This window comes from Emydura macquarii, unplaced genomic scaffold (genome assembly GCF_026122565.2).
Source record: "Emydura macquarii macquarii isolate MOO-44397 ecotype Brisbane River unplaced genomic scaffold, CSIRO-AGI_Emac_v2 contig_295, whole genome shotgun sequence".
Taxonomy (NCBI): domain Eukaryota; kingdom Metazoa; phylum Chordata; order Testudines; family Chelidae; genus Emydura; species Emydura macquarii.
This window is the reverse complement of record NW_027130432.1, coordinates 12,702,431-12,716,302: the sequence shown is the minus strand read 5'-3', so window position 1 is coordinate 12,716,302 and position 13,872 is coordinate 12,702,431. Positions and strand designations below refer to the sequence as shown.

Genomic DNA, 13,872 nt, shown 5'->3' with positions numbered 1-13,872 from the left:
GAAAGAATGTAAAGAACCATCATACTTTGGTTTCTGTTGGGGATTAATGAGGTGAATTCTTTTACCAACAGTCAGAAAGGTGCATGTGTAGACAGTGCTCCAAAGCCAATCCATAAGGTTGCTAATCTAATCCCTGCTGTATGTGGGAAAATTAGGGCAGTGATTTCAGTACAGTGCTTAGGCTTGTTGCAGAACCTAGCACACTGGGCGCAGGGCAGAGTGGTACACCCTGACTGGGCTGCCTCTGAGCCAGGCATCTGGTCAAGTGCTGGAGGCAGGAGAAGGAGCAGTTGGTAAGTCTGCAGGGCCCAGTTAGGCAGGTTTAAGGAAAGGGCAAACTAAGCATGTGCTACGGCCTAAATTTGTGGGGTGTGGGCAAAATTAACTCGAGTGTGGGGTCACAATGTCACTCCAGTTTGGCCTGGCTGTTCTTCCTCCCTCCCCCCATCCTGACGGGTGGCCAAGCCAAACCTGATTAGCACTGCAACCCTGCATGCCAGGTGCCTAGGGCCCATTGGTGGGTTAATTCAGCCTTGGCTGTCTACTTTGTCAGTCATGATACAACATGTCAAATATTTAGCCATGTCATTCCTTCTCTACCCTACCCAGAGAGGCAGTTTAAGAGCCTTGCATCCTTCTCCTGGCCCCTAGTGTCAGGAAGGGTGATCAGTGATTAAATTTCCTGCTCTCGAAGGACACAGACCACAAACCCCAATTGGCTTCTATTAATTACTATTTGTTACCTAATAACAGAAACAAGGGGGGTTACAAACTCCATTAACCCAATGGCAAATCACTACCTTCAGGGATAAGAAAATCTTTGTAAGTGTAAATACTAACCATTGCCAACCCCTAGTGTTCAAAAATCATGAGTCAAGCCTATAAAAACCATGAGATTGTCTCAAAAATAATGAGATTTTTTAAAAAACCCAAAACTTTTGGTTCTTTTTATTTATCTTCTCATGGTTGAGTCTTTAGAGATCATGTTTTCCATCTTTGTTCTGCAGACATCAGGGCTAGAAACTTAATTTTTTTAAAAAGCTGAGATTCTTCCATATTCATATGACTCCTGGAGCTGGAGCTTTAAGACACATACCAAATCTCATGAGACTCAGAGACTGTGTCATCTTGTTAGCTCCATTTGTAAATTATTTGTAACTACAGTATAAATTAAATGTAAGTTAGCTCCATAGATACAGCATTCAAGAGAACCACAAGATGATAGTCAATAGAGTGTAGTTAGGGTAGGTTCAGTTTGTTTGCATAATCTTCTGTTGCTAGCATAAGCATTGTCAGGAAAATGAGAATGTCACACTCTAGCAGAGAGCACGAGAGACAGGAAGTGTAGTGGGTGGTAGATACCTCTTCATCATTTTGATTGACTGACAATTCCACCTACCTTAGGTTGCCAAAGCTGTAAAAGGAAAAGTAGGAATGGCTGCCAGATAAATCAGATAACACTGAAAAGTTTGAAGTGGTGTTATGTTCTGCAGCATCTGCACAAAATATGTAAAGGATTTATGCTGATCAGGTCTAGAAGATACAACATGTGAGATCTGCATGAAGAAGGGTCTATTTTCCTTCATTTTTTAAAATTGGTTTGCTATGATCAATCTTTCTTTAAAATATCTGGAGGAGGCACGCTAACCTCTGCAGTTCTTTTAGATATTGAATTTCACTGAAATAAAAAACTACTGTCTTTCAGAACTATCTCTTCCTTGTATGTTTCCATACCCAGTATCTTAACCTTTCTTTTCTACAATTCAGTCTGATAACTGCTTCATTGTCAATGGAGAGGCCTAAAATATTAAATTCATTGCCACAGTTCAAGGCAACTGCACCTGTATTTCCCCTCCATGGTCCACCAAGGGCACCCACTTCAGGCTTCCAGCTCCCAGGCATCACCTTTCTTGGGTGGAGACCCACATCCCACTCTCTTCTGACTAGGGATTTTAAGGCTGCACAGTTCTCTGGTTAATCTGTGATATCTCCAGCAAGCCAGACTCCCTAAAAGGCCAGCACCTGTGCTTTGCTGTTTCTCTGAGGGCTAGGACCAGTGTTTCACCCACAGTTTCAAGTTACCACACAGCTCCTTCTAAGAAAGCACATTTATTCTTAAGGTAAAAGTATTACAGAGAAAACATATGAAAACAATAAGAAACTACACCTGTGCTAGAAAGTATACCAGAGGTCACCCCCAACTCCAGCCTAGGGCTCTGGTAGGTTTTAGTACTTCAAACCCACAACTAGGTTTTCCCAATGGAAATGAGTTCATCTGTCTTGGATCCAGAACCAGAACAGAGATTGGGCAGATCATCCATTTCTTTCTACAGCTCAGGCCTTTGATCTTGGCCTTCTGTAACAGGTAATCAGCAGACAATGACCCTCTCTTCAGGGCGTAGGGTCAAAAGGCTGGGTTTTTGCATAACCAGAGTTGAGGAATTTGTATTAACTCTCCCTAGAGATTCCCTGGGAAATCCACTTCAAATTTATTGTCCCAAAAGTCCATACTTGTCTGGTTCATTTCCAATACAATCTTGTGAATTCCCAGGTCTCACATCTGTCACATCTCCCCCTAGAGAGGTTACATACAATCCCAGCCCACAATAATACATAAACTTAATATAATAAGATCTTTCAAAGATATTGCAGGAAATTGCCATATCTGTCACACACAGCACTTAGCGGTTTCATAGCTTATTAGAATACATCATGTGTCATCATTAAGTGTGAGATAATTGGCTCCCAAGTTCTAGATCTGGAAAAAATGATGGGCTTACCACTAGAGGTATATTTGCATGTAAATCAACTGCAGAGTAGTTACACGTGTGAGTAAATCGAGTTAACTGCATAGTACTCCAGGGTGCACTTGATTTTTTTTAAAACCCTCCTACTCTAAATAGCAAGCACTGCATTTATTTCTGACTCCAGGGGTTGCATTACAGAGAATACCAATGCTCTTATCATAAGGTTATTTCAGTAGTGCCACTGCAAATGCAGTTGTAATCAGCAGATTGACTGAGGTGCGCTTTGATTTTTGGTGAACCAAAATCGGTGCTGAAAAATGTGTGTCTGGTAGAATGGGTTTATGCTTTTCTTTCTGTGCTGTACAAAGACGTCCCCTTCTACTTGTTCTGTTCTTGTAGGAATGCAGACTCAGTCTTACAGTTCTGGTCCAGATGGAATATCCCAGCCCACAAGTGGCTAGACAGGTACAAAAATGAGTTCTGCATTTTTCAGTTAAGATTCAGTTACGTGTAGGAGATGAAATATTGCTGCTGGGAATCAATAATAGTAATAATAGATTTTCTTTGTGAAGGATTAAATCACCGTGAATTGGTCTATTTGCCTGCTGTATCACACCAGAAGTTCTGCTGGCTTGAAATGCAACTCTGAGGCATTGCAATTAAGCCTTGACATTCAGACATAATTAATGAGTGAGCTTTAAATTTCAGGATGGTCTTAGAGGAGTAGCAGGGTGTTGGAAGAAATGTTATATTTTTGTTAAGTTAAATGCTTCAAAATAACTGTAAGAATCTAGCATGTGCTAGTAAGATCTTCAGGAATAATACAGCAACCCCGTAGACCAAATCCTGTCTCCTCTGCAGTTGCAGGGGGCTCTGATCAGAGCAGTTCCACTGCAGAAAAGTTTGGGGGGCACAGTTTGGGAACTGCCCCCACACCAGGGAACATGGTGCTCTTGCATCATAGACCTCTGCTCCATGACAGTTTCCTTTGCCCCAATGTGTAGATGGTCAAGGATGGGCCAATGAAGGTGTAGTATGGTGAATCTGCCATTATATGGTTTCCCCAATCATTTTCCCTTATGCAGGTGAAGCATGCTGGCTGCAGGGGCTAGTGAGGCTGCAGAAGCAGCTGTGGAGTCATTCTGACCTGAGTGGGGGGAGAGGATTTTTTAGCACTGCTTCTGCATCCCAAACAAATAGTCAGAGTATGTGTCCATTCATCAGTTCCTTTGAAACTGGTAGCTCTTACAGTACCTTCTGGCACAGGTTCAAACAGGTGCTATGTTTTCTAGCCTTAAAAGCCTCTCGAGCTTTGGAAGGACAAATAGTTACCAGTTATTCCAGTGGAAACTTCTAATATTTGGGGCCTGTTGCTAAAGTGACACCTGCTCCCAACAAAGCCAGTATTACTCCATTCACACATTACCTGGGCATGACCTGACAGAATCCCTTGTCATTATGTTCCAGTGCTGCCTAAGCCATGGGAGCAGAGTAACCAGTCTGAAGTGCTGTGTGATCTTTCTAACCCCAACAGTGAAGAGATCAGAGCTGCCAGTGCACCCTACACTCTGACCCCCTTAGCACTACAAACCACCAATGACCTGTGCAAGAAGCAGAACCACTCTTATAGGGAAAAGCTATGGCCAAGATTTTCAAAAACAGCTGCCTAACATTGGGGTTCTAAGCTCATTTAGGCAGCTAAATAAGTGGCCTGATTTTGATTCAGCTGACTTCAATGAAAACTACTGGGTACCACTACGCTTTTGAAAATCAAATGAGCTTGGAAACAACATGAATAACCCATTTTTGAAAATCCTGGCCTCTTTATATAATTATATTTCTGATGCATGTTCATTAAAAGATATGGAGGAACCACTAAGCTACTAAGATCCATGTGGAAGCTCACAGAACCCAAGAGAGTCTATGGAGGTTGCAACTTATCATTCTAGCAACATACCTTCCAACCAGTTCAGTGCAGTTACCCTTCTCTCTAATGCCTTCCGTCACTGCATAAGGCTAAATGGTAGGAAACTAATGAATAGTGCTTTTGTAAGTCAGAATAGCTGTCCTGTGGGCCAAACTCTGCACTTATTTACTGGGGTAAATCTGGAGTATCTCGATTGAGTTCAGTGGAATTGCTCTGGTATAAGATCCATATCTAGCTCTGTAGGACTGATACTGATATTGGCAGCTGGTTGCACTAGGAAACAATTTAAGTAACTCTTTTTCGTATTATTCTTGTGGCTTGTGTACATAGACACGTATACAGGCCCTTGCTGCATCACGGCTATGACAAGTGGCAGGCCCGAATGACAGTGTTCCTACTTTCTGCATGTTTCTATGAGGTAGGTCACAACAGCACTGATCTGAACAGTTCTAAGCATTAGCAAGGGGATGCTGCACTTAGAGTAAACGACACAAGTGACCGTCATTGACTTTTAACAGATCGCTCATTTAACCTGTGAAATCTAAGACGATTCTATTGGTCTCGCCTTGTTAAGTCTCCTTTGCAGATCCCACTCTGCTGTGTGTCCAAGGTACGCTAGCTGAGAAGCGTTTAGCATACTGGGCTAAATGTGCTGGTGATGTAAATGGCAGTGCAAGTTAGACAGAAAATGAGTTTAAGTGCCAAAGCAGGCTAAGCTGCACCAGTCTGGACTCCATTAGTTGCGTACAAGGCGTCTCATTCAACTTAGTCACCCAGTGACCCAGACCTTGTAAGGGGCATGGCTAGGAAAGGGGATGTGCTCAGTTAAGAAGAGGTCACATCCAGAGGAAAGTGCCACTGAGGCAGGTTAGCAGGTGCAGACATGCCAACTTCCCAGCCTAGAAAATTTTCCAGAAAAATTAACTCTTTGATTATGGGACTCTGTTTCCAGTTGAAAAATATGTCTCTAGTAACTGAGCCACACAGTGCTGAGGGAGCACAGTTTTCTTCAAAGGTCTTCGCAGCTGCCCAGCACCCCCCAGGTATTGGAGCAGCCCACTGGGGCTATCCCACATTTCAGAGCTGAACTCTAGCACTAGGCCACTGGGAGTTTCCATTGTTTTAATATATCATAACAAAAGTTCTGAGTTACTCTGCATCCTGCGCTGTTACTATGAGCCCAGATTTGAGGTGCATGCTCAGGTATATACTCCTCTGGACTCATGCAGCCTTATGGGTAGTAGAACAACCCTATTCCTGCAGACAGTGGGTGGCTACATGACCTGTTACCTAACCCTCATTTTTGCCTCCCTGGTCAGGGTGCGGCATAGGTGGGTGTGGCTAGGGAAGGAGCAGAAGGAACCATCACTCTGTGTGACATCTTCTCGTCTGAAAACAGCAGAATTCACAATGCAGTTTACATCAGCAATTACTGCTGCCCTGGATACCAGAAACATCCACTTTGTGTCTGTCAGAGATTGTCATGGGGGAACTATGCTCAAGGCAGACAGGCCCCTGACCATTGATAGCCCAGCACCTGTGCTAGCCATACTGCTACTGCTGCCTACAGGGACTGGTCAGGGTGACTACAGTCAGAGCACATGAGCTCAGGCTGATGCCAGCACTCCTGGCTGTCCTGGGCCCTGCCCTGCACCACACAGCTGCTGGTCCCTATGGTCAGTGTATTTGGCAGGTAGTTTTTTACAAGCTGTGCATCTCAAAAGGCTTTTTTTCCTCTTCTTCACTCCCTTGAATATGAAAGGAATGTATAAACATCATCCCTTTCTCAGGAAAAGTCCGATTGAAGTCATGTCAGGATCAGGCTCTTCACACTCACATATTCACTGCTTGTTATAGTCAAGAACAAAGAGTAACATACCCTCATTCAGGGCAATGCATCTCAGATACTTGTTTTTGTCTTTTTCAGTATCTAATTGCCATCCCACTGAAGATGTTCCGGTTTTGGATGTTTTCTGCTATGGCAGCTCAGGTATGGTAAAATGGAAACTATGCCAGTGATGTAGCAGGGGTGTGGCTACCATGATCTTTGCACTGTTGCTGCTATCTAGAGATGATCTTTATAATTAAGGCATGAAATGTTTTAGTTTAAACCACGAGTAAAAGCTTTGCTAAGCCCAGGCTTTCTGGTGAGCATTGAGCAGGCTGTTCTCACTAGCCATCTGCCAGTATTGTCAGTTTCGCACTGGGGAACTACACTAGAAAATGTTTTTAAACTGTTGCTTTCTGACATGCAGTAAAGATGCTAAAAAACTGCACCCCCGTTTTATTTTTATGGTAAAAAATGCCAAACATCAGCAGTCTTTGTTTATAAACCTCTCACAGAGAAATTTTTCCTTCTTGTTTGGTTTCTGTGCTATAATGTTTAGAGCCATTGGCAATCTGAGAAGAAACATACCAAATTCTGCAGTAATTTAACCCAGAACAGTTTATAAAATCTTTTTAAGCAAACAAGAAAAAATCTTAACGGGTCTTGTAACCAGCTCAGTAAAACTCACTCAGGCCACCTGTTCTACGCTATAGCTCCACCTGGTTTTAAAACCTGTATGAATTTTGAGGGTTAATTTCCTCAGCGTAATGATTGATCTTTTGCTATGATGGTTTCTGTGGTGCAGAATTTGTTCTCCCCTGAAATCTTCTTCTTTAATCTCTCCCTACCTTTAAAAAACATCTTTAAGCCTTTCTGTTCCAACTGTGACTTTTAGTCTGACACCTGTTGGCTTTCCCTATACAACCTTTTCCTTCTCCTTGTGACTGTTTAGTTGTTAAGCTTTTAGCAGGTGGTCCCTTTAATGATTTTTGTAATTGTTTTGTTATGCTGTGCACAGGCCCAGAGCACTTTGGCAAAAGGAAGTGTTAGAAATAAAATGAGTCATTGTTATTATGTAAAAGCGAATTCATTTAGAACCTGTTCTCTAGTTAAGGGCACTTGCACCATTTAGAAAATGGCAGGAACTACTGGGAAGAATATTGTTAGTGACTGGTGTTTGCTTTTTCCTACAGGTCCCACTGGCTTGTCTAATGAAAAGGCTTTTTGGTGGTAATTTTGGTAACATCCTCATGTGGATCAGTTTGGTCCTAGGTCCTCCGCTCATGATGCTCTTATATTTTCATGACTATTACATCCAGCACCATCGGAAAGATTCAAGCTGGAGACTGTTTTTTTTCTAATCTACCCCAGTCCTAGTTCCTTTGTGCTCTCTATCTGTCTTTCATTATGTACAACAGAGGCACCAAAACTTGGCTCAAGTTAGAATCACAGAATGAAGCCACCCTTTTCTTTAATATGGGAGGGGTTGCCCAGGCCTGCAATGCTTCATCTGGCCACTAAGCTGAAGATAGAGAATTGTGTGCTGATCTCCTCCCATATTGAAGATGGGTGAGCGCAGAGCTTTGTGGGCCACATGTATTTGTTTACTTTGGCCACCTCTGGTCCCTTTGTCTCTTCAATAGAAAGTTGATCTTTGGCTGCTGTAGGACTGACTTTAGAGAATACCTGAACAGGGTCCCTGAAAAGTCCGGTAACCGCTCTGGATATAAATTGTAGTCGATGCTCTTTATTTGTATTAAAATACTGCCATTTAAGATAATGTCTTGCCTGGGAAATGAATTTAAGAATCAGCTAAAACTGATACCATTTCCTCACTTTTTTTCATCGAATGATTTAAATGGGAGAGCTGAGTTAATGAGGAGATAATGCCAATTGAACAGAAGGTTGTCACAGGAGAATGGGCTCCTATGGCTAGATAAATGCTAAGGTGAAGCCAAGACGTTTCTGTTTGCAGCAGGAGATATGGAAAGTTATTAAAATCATTCTTTTTCTTTTATTCCAAGTGACTGCTATAGCGTAGCTATACTTATTTTGGGCCTAGCTCTGCCACGCTCAGTCATATTGAACACTTCCCTTGCTCCTCAAGTAGTCCCCGTAAACTCAGTGGGACTGCTTGCAGAATGCTGTTCTGCTCAGTGGAATTAAGGGTGGCAGAATCAGGCCCTGTGCGTGTAGTAGTGGAGTGGCAATTGCTTTCTGACTGCCCTGAAAGTATCCCCTCTTCCTAGAGTGTGGGTTTCACCCTTCCTATGTAGAACAGACAGCTGCTTCCTGTCTCCAGACAGGAAGGGAAAGGGATGAGCTTGTGGTTGGGGAGAGGAACTTGAATTGCACCCTCTACCCCAATGATCAACCCCACTGAGGCTCCATGTCCAATATTCTCATGATGAAGTTGTGTGTTGCTATTTGGAGCCAGTGAAGTGGGTGGCGCTAGGAAGCTGTCATTTGGCAGGGAAGTAGCCCTAAGGCTGGCGAGATGCCTTGCAGGGTTTTGGGGAGAATCCATTTGAATTTGGCAAGTGAGGAGGCTTTGAGGATCAGATTTTACATGATTCACGGTCTGTGTTAGTTTATTATTTATATCACCCTAGCGCCTAGGCATTCCAGTTGTGGACCAAGACCCCATGGTGCTAGGTGCTGTACACACAGCACAATAAGACAGCCCCAGCCCCAATACTAAGAAGTGTACAGTATAAGACAAGAGAGAATAGATGGGTACAGACAGGACAGCACAAGGAAATAATGATACAGGATTGGTCAGCCTGATGGGGCGCGGTCTCAGCACAGCAGCAGGCTAAATTAGCCTACTTAGGTATCTAAATAAGCAGCCTGATTTTCAGAGGGACTTGAGCACCCAGTGACAATAGTAAAATGACTTAGATAAGATTTGCTTAGATTGTAAGCGCTTTGGGATGGGGATTGCCTCTTTGGTCTGTGTTTGTACAGCATCTAGCGCAATGGGGTCCTGTGTCATACCTGTGGCTTGTACATGCTACTGCAATATAAATAATACCAGGGTTACTCCAAATACACAGTGCCGGGAGAAGACAATCATGCTCAGTGTGTGCAGAATGGATGATGTGCGGGGAACAAGGCACTCGGTCAACAATGAAAGTGAAGAGAATTTCTCAGAAAGCAGTGATTACAACCAGCTACTTTATTTTTAATCAGTGTAACAATAAGTATGGTAATCCATTTCCCCGGGAGACGGTCAGTGAGTTGTGAATTGTGGGCAGCGATGGAGCTGGTGTGCTGCATGCAGCCTTCCTCGTCACTTCTGTTTGAATGAGTTGTTCAAATGTCTCATCACTTCCTCACTCACTGGGCACTGCCTGGCCATGTCCTGGATGGGACTGGGAGTCTGCAATAACGATAGTATATGAGCGTTTAAGGAAAGCCTCTCTCGCAGTGTGAGCACAGTGCTAAGGTTGCGAACTTTGCCATCTCCTATGCGTCACTCAACAATCTTAATGCTCTTTTTACACAGGTTTTCATAGGTAATCTAGATGCATGAAAAGAGCTGTTCACACATTCACACTTATATGGGGAAGTTAAAATATACATGGCCTGACCTTCAGAAGGGCTGAACCCCAGCAGCTCCCATGGACTTCTGCACCTCAGAAAATGAGACCTAGAAAAGGGCTCCTGGCCAGGGGGTGGCTAAATGCAGTTAAAGGCCAAGGAGAGCCCATTACTTATTCTGACCCTTCACCTTCTGTTAGGGGAGGTTAGGGATTCCAGCTGCTCTTTCATGATTTCCATATTTCCGCTGATGCTGTTTTCAGCATAACTGGCAACATTTGGACATTTTAGATGCATTCCAAGGGAATGTGAAAAATAGTTTTGCTGCATGTATGGCCTTTTAGACACCACAGCCACTGAAAAGATGGTTCCATTACGCAGCCCTCTCCTTGCTTTGACAAGCATTTCTTCTCCTCTGGCCTTTTTTTCCCCCTTCCTGTCCTCTTTTCTCATGGGAAGGCAGGATTTGTAAGGCTATTTCAGAGCAACACAGAACCCCTGGAGACTAGGAGCAGTAGGCAAAAGAGCAAAAGGCAAAAGAGTCCTGAAATATAACTGCACTTGCTCAGAGACATTGGCCATCCCTGGCTGCACCACTTCTTCATTACAAGGCCACCCTGTATCACGAAGATGAATGTCATCTCAGCATGTCTGCCATATTCCCTGTGTATATTTTCTACTGGGAGAAAAGTATCAATCAACAAGAACAGGCTGGGAATTTTTTGCGGCCTTCCTGTCCTTGCACTCCAATCATCCATGAGATAACATGCATTCTCCACGAGGCTTCTGTATCTGCCATTTCTCTCATTGTACAGTCAGTGTATTCGGAGCAAAAATAAACCAATCCATCATGGGACTGGATGCTTCAGAGGACTGATGGTGAGAGATGGAACCTTTCATGTCTAAGACACAGCCCACATCAGTAGTAACTGAAAGCTGCTGCCTTCTGGTGGCTGATTAGTAGTCTGTGGAATAAGTTTGTGGTCTCAATCTGGTTCCCGGTGGAAACTTGTCCGCATCACAAAACCATCACCACAGTCAGCACTAATCAACACCCATGTTGGCAGTCAGCAGAGGGGCTAAGGACCAGATGGGTATAGAGGCAGTTCCTCTCTCATCCCTAGAAGGGAGGTCCTTATGGGCCAGGCTAGGCTACTGTGCTGAAATCTCCACTGCCACTCCTTGTGTTGGACTGGTCTGTGGAGAGAAGGCATAGATCTCCAAGTCCCTCAACCTGGCATATTTCATGAATGCTAAAAAAAACCTGTCCCATCACCTTTGAGCAAAGGACCCAAGTGACTGTATAACAATTCAGTTCATCTCCTGCAGCCATTTACATTGTGGCTGGATTCAGAAAAACCTCACTCAAAAGCTTTTCTTGTACCTCTATCAGCAAGAAATACTTCGGGAAACTGCAGGGCTCCTGGTACATTTGGCTGCATGAAAATCTTTGGCTGTTTGCATCTGAAATAAATACATTTTAAGCAAGAAAGTTGCCGGTTCCTGGCTTGCGTTCCAGGCTGAGTGGTTCCATCTGTAAATCTGGCTGAAAGTCATTGAGCAGCATGAGAAACGTACACATTTCCACCTGTGCTCATGGAGACAATGTGCATTTCTGCAGGGTACCCAGCTGAGACCTCAGAGCTGTGAGGGGGGTTGTATCCAAAATCTGCCCTTAAAAGTCACCAGGGAGCAATGTTTTCAGTAATAAGTCCAGCACGGGGGGAGGGGGATGTGATTTTAATCAGGAGACACAAAGGAACCTCACAGAGGAGATAATTTAAGAGGCAGGGCACAGATGTGTCACTCTGCACAACAGGGGGACTGAGTTCTGGGAAATAAGTAGAAACCAGTTCTCAAATGTCTCACTGTTTTGTTAATTTAATCAAGGTCTTTGTCCTGTCAAAAGAGAAGGCTTTTTCTTTTGCCCAGCATTTTCACAAACACTCTAATATCAGCAATGTGTACCCAAACTGGACCTAAGTGTTTCTTTTAATGGTTTTTAAATTTTGTTAACATCTATGTAAGTGCTGTATAACTTTTTTTTTTTTTTTTTTTTTTTACAACCCAGTGTTTTCCTAAGTAAAAAACCAAACGAACGCATCTCAGAAGCCAATTGGAGATAGCCCTGCATGTGCAATTTTTGCTGTTAGTTTTTTTCTGTGATCAATAGATTTTTATTGGGTGGCTTACTTAATCATTAAATCTTTCATGGCCCTCTCAATGAGCCTGAAACATAATAAAAATGATAAAGCACTGGGGGATATTCAGCCAAGGAGATCACTTGTTTGGAAGAATACTCTTATCCCCTCTTAGTCTGAATAGAGAAGGCTTGGTGCCATAGCTTTCATAACTGCAGCCTATTCAATTCCAACTTCAACGGGATGAAAGGTGGAAACAGGACCACAGGCCTTTCTACACACAGGAGTATGCTGGTTTAACTAAGGCAGGGTTTTTTAACTGATTACTTCTTAGGCTATGTTTTAATTGCCAGCAAGGTGTGTTTCTACCAAAAGATAGCTAACCCATGTTAGCTATTGCCCTGCAAAAACATAATGGAGACAAGGCCGAAGGAGTTTGTACCCCGATGTAGCTAGATGGGAGGGGTGGATAGCATTGACCTCACCTAGCCACATCAAGGTACAAACAATCTTTTTAAAAAAGAGACGTCCAGTCTTGATTTGAAGATCCCAAGAAATGGAGAAACCTCTTGGAAGGTTGTTCCAATGGTTGAAAATAAAGAGTGTCCAAAATAATGTCTGCACAACTTTTAGTGCCAGCTTAACTCCATCAGTTTAAAATCACCCCTGAACTGGTGTAACTGTGCTTGTGGACAAGCCTGGACATGCACTAGTTTCACCAAAGTGTGTTTTTAAATTTATATAGTTAAATCGGTGCCAGTTAGTGTGTTGACAATTGACACTCATTCTGGAGTAAGGGTAATTTCTTTCAATTTAGCTTGAGCCACTAAAAAAATCAAATTAAGCTAACCTGCAATAAGCCATGCTTAAACCAAACTAGGCAGAGAGTTTTGCTCTTGTTTAAAAAATGATTTAAGTTAAACTAATGCAACTTTTGTGTATAAACAAGGACACAGGCTTTGAGGCAAATTCAGCTCAGTTAATTCTCAGTTACATTGGTGCAAAACTGGGATAACTCCAGTGCCTTCAAGGGAGCGACTCCAGATTCATACCAGCATGCGTGAGAGCAGAATCAGGCCCATTATTTTAAAAACTATTTTAACAGTCTGTCGCAGTGTGATCAGCCCCTTTAAGGGAAGATGAACCTAGCCCCACCTGTGACTGATCAGCTGTCTCCTAAATGAAGATGTGGGTCTAGGGGTCAGATGATAACCTGAAGGAATTTATACAGGCCAGTGAGCGCACAGTTGAACCAGAGAACTGTAGGGAGGAGGTTGCTGGTAGTAAGTGACCCCCAGGCAGATGGCCTTGTGAGTGAGGACTGCAGGGAGTAACAAAGGTCCTGCAAGCTTCCTGGAGTCAGGGAAAGGACTGGAGGGGCAGATAGAGGTGAGAAGAAAGCCTCTGGGTACTGGAACCTATGTGGGCCAGAGGACTTGCTTTTATTTTAGTATTTTGCTCAAGTTTTCAGTTTAACTAGTAAATTGTGCCCTGAGACCCAGGCCTGATGCAGCCTCTGGCGCAGCAATGATCCTTCGATTGCCGAGCGCTTATGCAGCCCTTTGAATACTCTGCTCTGTGCTTTGCATCTTTTCTGAATTAGAAGTTGTCTCTGTCAAAGCTCAGTCACGAGCCTAAAATCAGTTTAATGTGGTGGTCTGCAGTTTCCACTGCTGCTCATGATGA

The 13,872-nt window shown here is 43.3% G+C and overlaps 1 protein-coding gene across 1 annotated transcript in view; it reads left to right on the top strand.

The window, feature by feature from the left end:
* LOC137154457 (diacylglycerol O-acyltransferase 1-like) overlaps positions 1 to 8,353 on the top strand; it is a 37,990-nt gene extending 29,637 nt beyond the window's left edge. The window contains 4 exon segments of the mRNA XM_067550126.1: positions 3,147 to 3,212; positions 5,005 to 5,092; positions 6,602 to 6,664; positions 7,696 to 8,353. Coding sequence (XP_067406227.1) covers positions 3,147 to 3,212; positions 5,005 to 5,092; positions 6,602 to 6,664; positions 7,696 to 7,863 — 385 coding nt within the window. The 3' untranslated portion in view covers positions 7,864 to 8,353.
* Positions 8,354 to 13,872: the final 5,519 nt, after the last annotated feature.